This window comes from Aspergillus pseudoviridinutans (genome assembly GCF_018340605.1).
Source record: "Aspergillus pseudoviridinutans IFM 55266 DNA, scaffold_1, whole genome shotgun sequence".
Lineage (NCBI taxonomy): Eukaryota > Fungi > Ascomycota > Eurotiomycetes > Eurotiales > Aspergillaceae > Aspergillus > Aspergillus pseudoviridinutans.
This window is the reverse complement of record NW_025091281.1, coordinates 3,145,519-3,160,157: the sequence shown is the minus strand read 5'-3', so window position 1 is coordinate 3,160,157 and position 14,639 is coordinate 3,145,519. Positions and strand designations below refer to the sequence as shown.

Genomic DNA, 14,639 nt, shown 5'->3' with positions numbered 1-14,639 from the left:
GTACTTTTATTTTATCCTAGTCTCTTGCGTTACTATCAAAATTAGCATTTTAAGTTTATTACCAGCCACCAGCGATACAGCTCATAAACAAACTACCCGAGACTAATCGCCAATTTAGCCGTTCAGGCAGAATGCATCACAACTTTGCAAGTATTATTGGTGGACATGTTCTTGCATCCAAACCGCGTCAATCGGCTTTGCGCGGTTAATGACAGCTGGTGATAGCTCTTGAGCTAACGACTGCAATTCAGAGGGCGATCACTGCTTCTACGCCCCAGCCCCTAGAGCTGCCCCGCCTTAAGCCCATAACAGCCCACCTTGCACCATGCGATACGTGGAGAACAGCCTGTCCAAGAGCTGGCACACGGCTTTCGGCCCGTTTCGAAATGAGGAGGATGAGGAGAACCTTGAGAGAGGGAGCACCTGAAATATAATGTCGGGTCTTTCCTACGTCGCAGCTTTCTTCTTTCAACCGTGCAGTGTCAATACCGCTGTTCAATCCCAGCTTGAGAGGTTTGTTTTACATTGACAGGATGAAGTTCACAGAGGGAATGTGGCTCCTTAGGGTGAGATGACTTATCCTCGGTCATTGTGCATGGGCTAATTGTTCGTAGGAGGGCATTCGCATCGACTGGATGAGCAATGTTGAACGACTACACATCCAGGATGAGACCGTTGATCTCCTCCTGAACAAGTTCCAGAGACACCGTGGTGACACACTAAACTCGCGTGGGTTACGCTCCTAATTTGAAGTCGCCGGTAAAGCTGACGAGGTCCTGCCAGCCACCGTCTCTGCACGGGTTACGTCCCCCCTCGAGGGTATCATTGGAGTCAAACTTGTGCACTGGTACGTTCATCTGCGTCTTGGTCACTCTCCGAGCTCTAGTTGATATAATCAGGGCCGGCGGACTCGACAAGGGCCCCCATTACAAGCTCAATACTTCTGCGGGCCACACCAAGATCAACCACGTCGCAAAGGAGAAACTGAGCTACACCAGCGGCGACCTCGAGCTCAACATCAACACCGCGCCCAACGAACTCGATTTCGTCTTTTCCAGCGCCGATAAGGGCAAACTGACCGGCCACTCGTGGCGCTCGATTGGCTACGTCGGCGACCAGACGACCGACAAGTCGCGCTGGGACGACGGCATCTTCTTCGAGCGCCAGGGGTACATGCTCGCGGAGCTGGACCTCGGCGTGGGCGAGAAGCTGTACGGGCTCGGGGAGCGGTTCGGCCCCTTCGTCAAGAACGGCCAGCGCGTTGATATCTGGAACGAGGACGGCGGGACCTCGTCTGAGCTGGCGTACAAGAATATCCCCTTCTATATCAGCTCGAAGGGGTACGGTGTGTTTGTGAACAACCCCGGCAAGGTCAGTCTGGAGCTACAGTCCGAGCGCACCACGCGAGTCAATATCTCTATCCCTGGCGAGGAGCTGGAGTATTTTGTTGTGTATGGGAAGACGCCAAAGGAGATTGTGGGCAGGTATACGGCGCTGACGGGACGGCCGAGCTTGGTGCCCTCGTGGAGTTATAATCTCTGGCTTACCACCAGTGCGTTACCTTTTTGCAGAGTATATGCAGCTGCTGATTTCTTGCAGGCTTCACGACCAACTACGACGAACAGACCGTCACCGGCTTCCTCGATGGCTTCCGGGACCGCGATATCCCCCTCGGCGTATTCCACTTCGACTGCTTCTGGATGAAATCTTACCAGTGGTGTGACTTCGAGTTCGACTCCGAGATGTTCCCCGACGCCGGGGGATACCTCGCGCGACTCAAGGAGCGCGGGCTCCGCATCAGCGCCTGGATCAACCCGTACGTGGGGCAGGCGTCGCCGCTCTTCCAGGAGGGCAAGGAGAAGGGCTACTTCATCAAGCGCACCGACGGCTCCGTCTGGCAATGGGACCTCTGGCAAGCCGGCATGGCCATCGTCGACTTCACCAACCCGGCCGCCTGCGACTGGTTCGTCACCCACCTCCGCCGCCTCATGGACCTCGGCGTCGACTCCTTCAAAACCGACTTCGGCGAGCGCATCCCCTACAAGAACATCCAGTACCACGACGGCTCCGACCCAGCCCGCATGCACAACTACTACACCCTCCTCTTCAACAAGCTCGTCTACGAAACCATGACCGCCCGCTACGGACCCGCCAACTCCCTCCTCTTCGCCCGCTCCTCCGCCCCAGGCGGCCAGGCCTACCCCGTCCACTGGGGCGGCGACTGCGAATCCACCTACGAAGCCATGGCCGAGTCCCTCCGCGGCGGCCTCTCCCTCATGCTTTCGGGTTACATCTTCTGGGCCTCGGACATCGGCGGCTTCGAGGGCACCCCGCCACCCGCGCTCTACAAGCGCTGGGTCCAGTTCGGCCTGCTGTCCTCGCACTCCCGCCTGCACGGGTCCTCGTCCTTCCGCGTCCCCTGGATCTACGGCGAAGACGCCTGCGCCGTCCTCCGCGACTGCGTCAAGCGCAAGATCCTGCTCACCCCGTACCTCCTCCTCGAGGCGCTGCGCGGCCACCGCGACGGCGTCCCCATCATGAGACCCATGTTCCTCGAGTTCCCCGACGACCTCAACACCTACCCGCTCGACACGCAGTACATGTTCGGCGGGAACCTGCTCGTCGCGCCGGTGTTCTCCGAGGACGGCGCCGTCACCTTCTATGTGCCCCGGACGCCGGAGGACGGGAACGGCAAGTGGCGCTCGTGGTTCGATCATGCCAAGACGTACGAGTCTGGCCAGTGGTATACTGAGACGCATGGCTTCGATACCCTGCCTATCCTTGTTCGGCCGGGCTCCGTCACGCCTGTCAATCCCAAGCTGAAGGTCCCGGAGGGTGATGCCCTGGATGGGCTGGAGTTGCTGGTCAACGGCACTTTGGCTGCGGATGTAGAGATTGAGGTGGTGGATCCTAGTAAGACGCACGAGACGCTCAAGACTGTTCGCGTTTCGCCCAGCGGTGACGCTGTGACTGTTGACGATGCAAATGTCAAGGTGGTCTGCATTGACAAATAGTTTTGATCGTCGCTGCGTAGTACTCTAGCATAGATATACAATCTGAATATGTGTTACGTACTATTCCATAAACAGACATGAGAAGATTTTAATGTAGTTGTTCAAATTATCTCTAGAGAGAAGGTTAGGCGACATCGACAGGCATGGCTCACATCATATTGATAGCAAGTGTACCTGATGTGCGCTAGAATATCATAGATCATACATGAATCGAAAGGAAACACTCAACACAGGGGTATCATAACAATCTTCAGGCTGTAGAAACAGAAAAGTACCACCCGCACGCTCGATGAGACTGGTGCTCGACGTATTGTCATTTCTGATAACCGTCGACGAGATGTAGAAAGGTTAAAAGTCAAAAGTAAACGCACGAATATGCAAAATCGCTGCAGCAACGGGATGGAAAGAAAGATCACCAAGCCTCCTCAACTTCAAGTAGCCACTTGCGAATACCTTCTCTCAGGGTATTGTCCGCCCCTGCCAATGAACGTCTTCGCTCTCTGTCGGCAAGGCCTACTTCCCCGTCAACGTCCTCGCGGCAATGTTCGGCTGTCACACTGCGGACCACTTCTTCGAGAGCACCAAGCACCATCTTGCGGCACTCTGCACGGGGAACCTCAATAGAAGGAACCTCGTCCCGAGCGGCAGTATCAGAAGCGTTTTTATCTTCGCCCCTCCGACCACGCGACGGTGACTGGGCTCTTGAGTGCGCCAACGATGACTGCCCACTCTGTGCGAGAACACGCTCGAGCGCATCAACAAGGGTGCCATCCAAATCCATGACAGGCTCCTCAACAAATCGCTCTTCGTATTCAGGGGCATCAAAGGCTTCTGCCACGGAGTTCGCAGATGTCCTGCTAGAAGCGGATGTGTTGGAGAAAAAGCTTGTAAGCTGCGACGCAGATGTGGGATGACCGAAAAGATGGCGTGGAGTTCCCGGTTGAGAGGCAGCTGAAGGTGTAGATGGACTCCTGCAAGAGCCACTCCCGACAACTTTCCGCCTCAGACGTAGCCGCTTGACTGTGAAATTTCTGGTATCTGCAATCAACGTCGTTGCGACATCCACCCATTTGCCTTGTCCTTCAGGTTCAAAGGAAAAAGCGGAGCTAGGAGTAGGTTCAGCTTGCATTGCGCGCTTGATGTCGGCTTCTACGCCGGCATAAGGTCGCACGCCCTGAAGCAAAAAGTCGTCGTGGAAATTCTTCAACCAACCAGCAACATTCACGCTGGGTCCGTCGTTGTCCTTGGGGCCGCCACAGTGAAATCCGGAATTGCTGCTGTGTGTGGACGCTAGAGCATCAACACTGGTGACCGATGTCCGCGTCTTCTTGGGGGACGCTATGGTCGAATCGCCTGACGACGAGAGGGATAGAAACCCGGGGAGTGGAAGTTCCACGTCCACAATCCCATCGTCTCCCCGCACGGACAGCTTCAAGGAAGATTCTCTGTTCTGCTCCGGAACCGATGACGGCTCTGGAGTATTTTCTTCCGGCCCTTGCTGACTGGACGATCGAGGAATCGTGATAGTACCACTCGTGGTAGTCTCCGAGACGTCTCCGGGTGTCTCGCCAGAAACTTCTTTCACCATCTGACTCAGAGTTGGAGGGCTTCGCTTAGAGGGGCCGACATAAGCAGACACGGAACGCTTTCGAGCTTCGGCAACTGGAACAGCGTCACTGCCTTCGGCTATGGACGACTCCTGGCGCGAGTTCCACAGACCGGAGAACAGATTTCCCCATCGGCCACCGTTGGAAGGGACACTGCTGTTAGCACTGATGGCTGAACTGTCGCTTCTTTGCAAGTTCCGTAACAGGTTTTCCGACGCCAGACTGTCATTGAGGCCCGGCGCAGTTGGATCTGGATCCTCTCGGTCACGCCGAGTCTGCCGCGACGCAAAATGGGGAACAGGGACAGCGCTGCTGGGAGTGGCCGTGGAGGTGGTCGCTACACAGGTGGTTTTGTTCCGCGGGTCTCTTGCATGCATGGGAACACCCAATGTTCGAATAGAGCGAGCATCAGAGCCTCTGCGATGCGAACCAAGCTCAGGAAGCGACGTGTCAACGTCGTCCGCCGATCGATGCGCTGTCTCACTAGAAGAGACACTAACGGACCGTTGATGATTGTCACTTTCAGCCAGGCGCTGCGCGCGTGATCGCCGCTCAATGGCCCTGCGCAAGGGTTCCTGTCTCAGAACGGGCACGGCTGGTGGGCTTTGCGAAACGGCACGCGCTGAGGCCGAGGTGCCTGGACGAAGCGGTGACGGAAGTGGCTCAAAGCGTTGCTTGGCCGGAAGGAAAGCCGATAGTAAGAATATAAGCCTCCGGGCCGTCATTTTGTCAGGTGAAATGATAACGGTTCTGTGAGCTAGGACCGGGTCTGCGTCCTGTTGGGCCTTTTGCTGGAGATAGTGCCGCCGGCGGTACCAGTCGGGGCCTAGTGTACTCAGCCATTCTGTATGGTTTCCCAAGAACGCGGTGATCAGAACCAAGAAGAAAAAGCTATGCTCTTTATCCCCAAGATTGCGCACGATTGAGCGTCCCTCTTCACGCCAAACACCCCAGCGGCTTTGGCCCGTCACGACATGCGGCGTCTGAAGAGCAGTGCTAATACGACGGGCGCTGCGGAAAGCCTCGTCCTTCAACTTCGAATTCACGGCCAGTATGTTCGCCGGCAGATGCACAATCGTCTGATTTGTACGTTGCATATTTGGAGGCTTTGCGGGCTTCGGATTCGCTCCCAACGAGTCCACTTTCTTCAAGAGAAACAAGATTTCCTTTCGAGAGAGTCGCTCCAAATGTGACAGAGTGCGGTTGATCACGTCCCAGTGATCTACCAACAGGTCAATCCGCTCGTCCAAGCTTGCCGGTGGAGATGCGAGCGACAGGCTATCATCCAGAAAGCCGCCGCGCCAGCGATGATCCGAGTCCAATGAGCACGACATCCCCACTTTGGGTGAGTCAGTAGCTTGTGTGCTGAAGCGCGAACCGGGCCGTCCCGAATTACGGGAGAGAAGCGGAATTTGGATCGTGATCGCCACCGCATACATCGGAGTTTTCTTCTCCTTGATCTTTTTGCGCTTGGTAACATCGGGAAAGGGGAACCCGTTCTCCGGTAGCGACTCTTGGTACATGGAAGTCGGGTAGTCGGGCCGATCAGACGTGTCACCTGCCTCCGGCAAGTTGACACTGAACATCCGCGTCAGTAGAATGGTGACTTTGGATGGTGGCTTGGCTTCAGAGCCACGAGATGTACTCATGAAACCAGAGGAGCTTCCCGTAGTATATGCCCGCGAAAGCGAGTTGCGGGTGGCGGGCGATGCACTGGATGTTCGACCCGAATCCTCATCCGCAGAAATGATATGCATCTTGGTTGAAGAGCCCCGATAGCTAAACGCACTGCTGCCGAATATGCAGTTCAACAGACCAGAGTCACTGTTCTCGGCCGAGTGACGTGAGCGACCTGCCTCATTCATCCCTCCTGCAGGCGACAATGTAGAGCTGCGGCCCCGAGCGCGAACAAAAGCACCGGAACCCATGGGCGGCGATCTGCGGGCTTCCGCGGCGACAGAAAATGGGCTCGGATCGGCGGCCGACGAAGGAGGGAGGTACCCGCGCCGAGCTACCCGCGAGAGACTGGAAAGTGTCCGAACATGTCTCGTACCAGAATTGTCGAGCACGTACGGTTCTGAATCGAGAGGGCTTGACGTCACATCTGACGAGTTCATGCGAGTATCTAGCAACACACACGCATCCCTGTCTCCAAGCGCGTTCTGTGCAATTATCACCCGGAAGTCCTTGACGGGATCTAGTTCCACGCCACCTCGATCATCGTAGGCACCGGCAGCATAAGCATTTGGTGGATTGAATGTACTGTGTAACGGATAGGCATGGGTATTTGACCGTCGTAGCAGGCTCGCGTCGGGGAAAAGGAGACCAGATGTGTGTTCTTCTTCCGTCACGGACTCCAGCTGGGTAGCGTTCCTATTCGAGTACGCGGCTGGGTTCAAGGTTGACGCCGCACTGCTCAACAGGCGGCCCAACATAATGATTCAACTAGTGACGAGTGGTCAGGTATGCAAGAGTTAGAAAAGAAATGGCTGTACAACGCCACGCCCTAAAGTTCACAGCACAGAACAAGCCACAGAAATGAGTCGGATGTGAGATTGAATATAACAGGTAACCAACAGCCAGACCGATAACCTAGACTGAGCTGCCGTTCCCCAATATCCAATCCTAGCGATTAAAAACCATGATCAACCCAGGTTGATCGAACGGCACTTGTGTTCCTTCAGAATCGACCAGAAAGGAAAGACAGCACCCGAACAGTCCAGTGTGGGGGATGTTCACTTCTGGCAATCGAGAGACCGCACAGACACAAGAACAGACCAGGTATGAGAAAGGAACAATCTCATCACCAAGAAAGATAAAGAATCAACAGGAGGAGAAAGATGATGAATTGAGTCCGGAGAGGCAAAGACGGGGGGGGCGGGGAGAGTAGATAGGTAGTAAGTGAGAGTACGGAGCAGGAGAGGGACGAAAGGGCGGTGAGCATTGAAGTCCGTCACCACCACACAGAAACAGAGAATGAGTGAGATTCTCCGTATTATTCACACATGATCTCAGCCTCATCTCATTCTGATGCCGATCGCATGCAGCTCATTGGCAGCTTGCATAGTTCGCTTCTGTCAGATATACCAGGGTGGACATAGACATACATATCTAGTAATGATGCTGCAGGCGGGGTAGGACGAACACCTCATCCTGCATGGGCCGGGTTACTTCTTCGAGTCATCACCAGCGAATACGCTATAGGAGATTACAGGCAGCAGAGAATGCGCTGAATATCTCATATTACTGGAAGTTTTTCCCGGTGGATGACTGCAGTATAGGATGCGCGATAGTATGTCAACTCAAAGATGGAGGATGCTTTTATTACACCTGCAAAGATGATGTACAGTACCTTGGTATATATCGTGAATATCCTGAATCCCACTATGCTTTTGTCTTGTCCGCTAGAGAAATCAAACAAACGTGAGTACAAACAGACTCAAGTCTGTTGTGTCTTCCGCTTCACTTTGTCCACCAACTTCTTCAAGTCATCCGAGCCAGCGTTGCCTGCAGCGCTCTGCTTCTGCTTCTTCTTCTTCCTATCACGCGAGCTGGTGTCTGGTTCCTCATCCCCTCGGTCGTCACGATCCCTTCGTCGCTTGCGTCCTTCATCCAGCAGTGCTTTCATGCCTGATGTGGGCTTGAATTTCGGATTGGTAGGATCGATGGCATATTCGTGACTCTCGAACAGCCTTGCAAAACGAGGATCGCTGACGTCCATCTGGAAATTGTCATTGACTGCTTGAGCCTGCTCCTTTGCCTTCTTCTTGCTCTTCTTGCGGGCTTGTTTCTGTGCCTTCTCGATCTCATTCATATCAAAGTGTTTGATTCCTGATTTGCTGTCGTCCAGCATCAGGAGCTCCAGCTCGGCCCGCTTAGCCGCATTCGCTGCCTCCTCGGCCTCGCGTTCAGCGCGCTTCTTACGTTTCTCCTCCTTGCGACGAGCGGCAGCAGTGGCCTTGCCATCCGGATCGTCAAAGAACGGATCGTTGAAGCCCAAGTCCTCCTGCGGAGCTTGTCCCTCGCCTGTAGACGCTGCGTCGTCCTCACTGGTATCGGCCTTCTCCTCCCCTTCAGTTTCCCCGCGCTTCAGAGCCTTGAGCTTCTCTTTTCGCCGCTTCTTGCGCTCACGCTCTTTCCGTACATACTTCTCAATCGTAGTCTCCTCTTTCTCGGGCTCGTTCTCGAAGATGGTGTCGCGTTTGGGCTCCCCAGCCAAGCCCGAGGTGAAGGTGACCTCCATTTCGCCGACAGGTCCAGATGATTTGGAGGACTTGATAGGCTCCGTACTTAGGCCCAGGAGAGCCCGCATGCGCTGACGCTCTTCCTCTTTCTTGGAGATCTTTGTACTAGACCCGTCTCCCTTTGTAGTATCAACAACTTCCACTGCCTCTTCTTCTTCCTCGTCATCAGAACTATCACTGGCAAGATAGGCCTTCAGATCGTTCTCATCAATATCCTTGCGACTGCCTCTGAACGCTCGGGCTTGAGCTTCCTTACGCGACTTGTCTTCCGCGTCCCATGTAAGCTTGACCTTGCTGTGCTGCAGCGCATCAGTCACGAACTCATTCGGCTGATATCCGTCCGGAATCCGTTCACATTCGTCGCGCGGCTTGTCGTTGGAGAAATCCGTGTCATCCGGTACGAATCGAAGGTCAAAGAAGTTGGCACTAGATAGATACTCGGCTCCGTCCACGGAGTCATAGACATGTTTCGCAACATCCTTGCTCGAGAATGTCAGAATGGCGTAGAAGTATCGCAGTCGCTCCAGTTGATACTTTCGTAGCTGGGTAGAGTTGAACTCCTCGCCCTGATCCTCTTTCAATATCGACTGCTTGATCTTCTCCTCCTCTTCTTCCGAATCAAGGTCCTCTTCGTTCTCCTCATCGTCTTCGCGCTTCCTCGTCGCGAAAATCTCCCGAGGAGGACCCTCCGTTTCCTCCTTCTCCATGCGCTCCTTGCCAAACTCGCTCGGGTACACTGAGACCTTCAACACCCGGCCGCCGGTCGGAACAAAGCTGGAAAAAACAGCCATCAGATCCTCCGCCCGGATATTGTCCCAGTCCAGGTTGACCACCGCAATGCGGTTCGTGACTTCTCCCGTCGGCACATCCACCTGCTGTTTATCGGGAAACTCCAGCTCTTCAATATTCTGTTCCTCCTCCTCGTCCTCTTCTTCTTCACTTTCTTCATCACTCGAGCTCTCCTCTTCCGAGGACGAGGATGAGAATCCTCCGTCCCGAGCAGGATCGTACGCCTTATCTACCCGTTTCAACTCCTTGCGAACCTCGTCATCGTCATCAGCGACTATTCCATCTTCCTCCTCATCCTCCTCCTCCTCCTCATCTTCATCCTCGCCCTCGGCCCCCTCCAACTGGTAAAATCTCTCCAACTGCTTCTTCGTGTCATCGCGCGCAAGCTTGCGTCCATAGCGATCAACAGCGGCATTCCGGGAGAAGTCCTTGTCGCGCAGCATATGCGCAAAACGCTTGTCAAGCTTCACATGGGTCTGGCGTTTGCTGGGAAGGCGATATCGTGGATCCGTCTGGATACTAGCAAATCTGGGATCGGCTAGAAGGAAACAGTCAAGAGTCAGCATTTATCACGACAGCCTAGCGATCACGAGCGAAAAAAAGTTGATCGTACTGATAACAGTCCCGGCCTGCTTGTCGGCCTTGCCGCTCTTTTTGGATTTCTTTGAGTCGGGCATCGTGGATGTTCCACGGTAAGAGATTTGAAAAAATTGACTCTAGTGAGGATGCGACCGTGCAAATGTGAGACTTGAAATGTTGTTTGGATCTCTAGCACCTTTTGGGGCGCCTTTTCTATGAGATTTGGTTGATAAGGATAATTTTCTTTTGGCGGTGGAACCAAAGAATCTGCGTCGGTTTCTGCGTTGGTCCGTGCGTTCCTACAACGAGAGGGCTCATGCTTTATACTTTCCGTACCTTAATTGCCAATCATACTTCATATACTGCGTAAATGGGTATGTACATTACTCGCTTGTTTATCGCCTGCCACGATAGACCAAAGTAAATGCAATGCTTCCCCGGCACCGACACTTTCAATGTTCAACCCTCTGGTCCAACAGGTTTCCGTCAAGTCTAACATCCGAAATACCTCTTCTCCAACCATCGCGGTTCTCGCTCATCCTCGACCCTCCCTACAATGACCCGGACCTCAGGGTAAACGGTGCTGAGCCGCTTAAGCCCGACCTTTCCAGCAGCGCAGGTCACAAAGACAATTCTGTTTTCCGCGACTCCATGATCGACTAAGACCCGAACCGCCATCAGGGCAGCTCCTCCACTAGCCATTTGAGGATCAAGGAGCATGACCGTTGCGTGCTCTTCAATTCCTGACGGCAGTTTCAAGTAATGCAGCTCTGGCTCCTCGTTCCGCTCGTTCGTCTGAATGAGCAGTCGACCGGTAATACAATCAGGAATGGTTCGCTTGAGAGCTGTCTCAAGACAAGAACCACCTCGCAAAATTGCAACAGCGGACACTAGGCCTTCCGGATACAATCCGTTATAATCATCCCCTTGAGGGGTCTCAACCTTCGCCGGGTGATACCGAGTGCAGTCCAAGGCCCTGTTACACAACGTTAGGGTCAGCCATGAACTTGGAACTTTTCAAACGCTGGCACATCAGGGTCAACGCACTTCTCTATTAGTAGACAAGCAAGCCGGTCAAAATAGAACACAAAATCGACCTGTTCCGTCGCAGGGTCCTGTAATATTGTGTTCATGCTGACGAATTGCGGAGTCTGAGGCATGAGGAAAACATTCGGAGACAATTGTTCTTCTGCAGCAATCATCTCCAGCTTCTGTAACTCTGCGCTATGTTTTTCAGATTTCTCCTGGAGTTTGCGCTGGATATGTTTCACAACCATATCTAGAAGCTACTCAGCAAGGGCATGCAAACTGAAGTGCAAAATATTCACTTACCGATGGCCGTTTTGTTCTCGATTCCACGGGGGATAATAATATCTACTTCCGTCAGACAAGCAGACCGGGAGGGAACTTTGTGCTAGCTTACCCGAAACCGACCGTTGAGGTTCGACGTATTGCTTATACGATGGCTTGACAAATTGGAACCATTGCTTAATGATACCGTCAATGTCTCTGCCTCTCTCTCGAACATCACGCAATACTGGCGCCGCCTCGGTTAGGATAGTTAATCATGTTTTGGCACGATTTTCACTCACTTCTGCGTCCAAGGCAAACATCCATATCTGCCTCAACAAAGATCTGAAAAGGTCTGATAAGTATCTTGAGGTAGTAAGTGCGTGAAAGTAGAATTACCTTGACATCCAACATCTCCATGATTCTCGGATCATGGAGTGCCAGGATTCCCTCCAAGATCAAAACATGCGGCGAGTAAAGAGTGGTCGTCTGAGGTTGGCGCTGATGTTGAGCAAAAGAATACACAGGTATATTTGCTTTCTTTCTTTTTTGGTTGACACATTTGCCGTTAGCTGCGTGCAATTCTGGAGACGTTGATAGTTACGAAGAGCAAGGAGCGAAATTACCCTTGCTTGAGATCTCTTAACGTCTGTACTAATGCATCGAAGTCGATTGCATCCGGACAGTCGAAATCGAATTCATTTGCATGTGCTTTGACATGTTCCTCTGGAGTCAAACTCTTATAGAACGAGTCCTGCACCAGAAAGGGTTAGAAGTCACGAGGATGCACAAAAATGGCTATATCTATGGAAGTGATGTTCGAATGGGTCTTTAGTACCATAACAAGAATCACAACCCATGGCAGGTTCAAGGATTTAACAATCTCCATCGCCACGGATGTCTTGCCAGAACCCGAACTGCCTGCGATCCCAATAATACTCAAATCCGCCCATGGTGGAGAGTAGTATCTCTTCTCAGTGGCCGACGAATAAACGGGAGAGATAGACTCCATGTTGCTACTTCTTCAAGTAAAAGCTCCCTGGCTAGAATTATTAGGTTGAGCAACAGATTCCTGACCTTCCACACATATCATCCAGAAGAAAAATATATGACGGCCAGGTCAGGAATCGCCAGTGCTAAAAAAGCTCCTGGGCCGATAAGGACTGCAGATAATAATGATCAGGCAGGGAACCCTCAAAGGCTTCTTTAGTGATGGCGCTTAGACCGACTGGGCTTAGCCTGGACCCGTGACTTTTCGCTTACGGTTTAGTCTTAGTCCTAGAGCTCTAAGCGTGACCCAAAATCCTGCCGCTTTTCTTGCTGGCTTTTCCTCTTCCTTTCTTCTTCCTCTTCACTTCTCTTTTCCCCCTCAGAGATTTTCTCTCCATGGCTTCCGTCTGCGAGGTTTCCCATCTTCACAGACAGCCGGAGCAGTTCCAAGGCACTTGATACCTGCATCAAGGTCCACGCCACAATATCCCACAATGTCTTCAGCTAATTACGTATGCTCTCCCACGGGTTGTGCGCGCGTAATAGCTTGATTTTAACGGGATGCAGATGTCTCCCACTTCCTCGACAACGACGCCAACATGGCATCAKTTCGAGCGAAAGGTCGATGAGGTCAAACCCTCCAAAACGTGAGTTGCCTATTTTATTGCCTTTCATTTCCTGAACGCCGGTTTATGATGATCATGAAATCAAGTTGGGAATCTCTCTGAAACTTCTTGAGGAGAATATGTTAACTTGTGTTTCTGAATCGGTTCTCACTTTACCTTGCTCTTGACGTCTTGAGTCGCCTGCAATTGCTGACAATCAGCTCAGTGATATCAACTATCTAGTGATGGATTACCTCATTACCAATGGCTACCCAGCTGCTGCAAAGAAATTTGCGGTTGAGGCCAACATACAACCCCGGGCGGACATTGAGTCCATCCAGGAAAGAGTAGAGATTCGCACTGCGATTCATTCTGGCAACATTCAAGCTGCAATCGAGAAGATCAATGATCTCAACCCACAGGTATGAATTTTTTTTTTTTTAAACCTCCTACCCCACCACCTATCCTTTGCTAGGATTATATCGGTTTACATGCACCACTCATAAATCCCCTTATGGGTTTTGATGAAAAACAAACATCTTCAGTCCTCAGTATGATTAGCAAACTGTTCAACTGCCATGTCAACATCGTCATACACTCAGTGAATATGTCATGCTGACTTCGTCTGTATAGATTTTGGATGAAAATCCGTCTCTGCATTTCGCATTGCTTCGCTTGCAGCTTGTGGAATTGATCCGTGCGTGCATGTCGACGCCCAATGGTGACATCAGTCCTGCCCTCGAGTTTGCGACCTCACAGCTCGCTCCGCGGGCGCCCACCAACCCCCAGTTTCTCGAGGACCTTGAGCGCACCCTTGCTCTTTTGATCTTTCCTTCTGAGAACCTGGCACCATCCCTTGCGCCATTGTTACATCCTGACCTACGTAAAGATATTGCTACCAGGGTAAATGAAGCTATCCTACAAAGCCAGGGCGCCCGTAAAGAAGCTCGGCTGCGCAACCTGGTTAAGTTGCGCGCCTGGGCGGAACAGAAAGCCCGAGAAGCCAAGAAGGATCTTCCTGAGAAGCTGGATCTCGGACTCCATGATGGCAACAACGTAAAGAACGCTCAGAGCGCCAGTCAGAATGGTGCTTCGAATGATACTGTAATGGCCAACAACGGAGATGTTGACCCGATGATTTCATGATCAGCGATGTTGCATTGCTTTTGCTTGATGCTCTCGACCGCTTTTCCAGTTTAGCGAGGAGTTCGGGCTTTATTTTTTTCATCTGTGGCCGCTGAGCGCTCAACCATAGTACTTTCCTTCTCATAAGAGAGGCAATTGAATACAATTGAAGAATCAATCATTTATCGTTGTAAATATATCCAAACAGCAGCCTTTCTCCGTTCTCCTGTTCGCTATGAAAGTGTCTTGGGCCATTCTATAGACGTCCATGCACATGTTATCTCACGCCTCTGACCCGTTGCAGCGCCCAAGGTAACCAGGGACACAAAGACCAATGCTTGACTAGTAGCAAACCTTCTAAATCTTGCGAGTAGGTACTAATCAATCAAATTGACT

At 52.3% G+C, this 14,639-nt stretch overlaps 5 protein-coding genes across 5 annotated transcripts; 2 read left to right on the top strand and 3 right to left on the bottom strand.

Moving 5' to 3' along the window:
• Window positions 1–533: 533 nt before the first annotated feature.
• On the top strand, window positions 534–3,014 carry Asppvi_001110 (putative sugar hydrolase; the record flags this gene model as incomplete). The annotated part of the gene is made up of 5 exons (XM_043297413.1): window positions 534–566; window positions 615–729; window positions 754–847; window positions 900–1,552; window positions 1,600–3,014. The coding sequence occupies 5 exons, from the start codon at window positions 534–536 to the stop codon at window positions 3,012–3,014; spliced, it is 2,310 nt and encodes a 769-aa protein (XP_043153348.1).
• A 412-nt stretch (window positions 3,015–3,426) lies between these two features.
• On the bottom strand, window positions 3,427–7,056 carry Asppvi_001109 (uncharacterized protein; the record flags this gene model as incomplete). The annotated part of the gene is made up of 1 exon (XM_043297412.1): window positions 3,427–7,056. One exon carries the CDS (start codon window positions 7,054–7,056, stop codon window positions 3,427–3,429), a length of 3,630 nt encoding a protein of 1,209 aa, XP_043153347.1.
• Window positions 7,057–8,060: 1,004 nt separating this feature from the next.
• On the bottom strand, window positions 8,061–10,331 carry Asppvi_001108 (pre-rRNA-processing protein ESF1; the record flags this gene model as incomplete). The annotated part of the gene is made up of 2 exons (XM_043297411.1): window positions 8,061–10,192; window positions 10,268–10,331. 2 exons carry the CDS (start codon window positions 10,329–10,331, stop codon window positions 8,061–8,063), a joined length of 2,196 nt encoding a protein of 731 aa, XP_043153346.1.
• Window positions 10,332–10,725: 394 nt separating this feature from the next.
• On the bottom strand, window positions 10,726–12,535 carry Asppvi_001107 (uridine kinase family protein; the record flags this gene model as incomplete). The annotated part of the gene is made up of 8 exons (XM_043297410.1): window positions 10,726–11,209; window positions 11,281–11,512; window positions 11,566–11,607; window positions 11,657–11,770; window positions 11,826–11,868; window positions 11,923–12,067; window positions 12,150–12,277; window positions 12,362–12,535. The coding sequence occupies 8 exons, from the start codon at window positions 12,533–12,535 to the stop codon at window positions 10,726–10,728; spliced, it is 1,362 nt and encodes a 453-aa protein (XP_043153345.1).
• A 472-nt stretch (window positions 12,536–13,007) lies between these two features.
• Window positions 13,008–14,264, top strand: Asppvi_001106 (uncharacterized protein; the record flags this gene model as incomplete). Its single annotated transcript, XM_043297409.1, has 4 exons — window positions 13,008–13,025; window positions 13,081–13,160; window positions 13,345–13,540; window positions 13,752–14,264. The coding sequence occupies 4 exons, from the start codon at window positions 13,008–13,010 to the stop codon at window positions 14,262–14,264; spliced, it is 807 nt and encodes a 268-aa protein (XP_043153344.1).
• Between the last annotated feature and the right edge of the window lie 375 nt (window positions 14,265–14,639).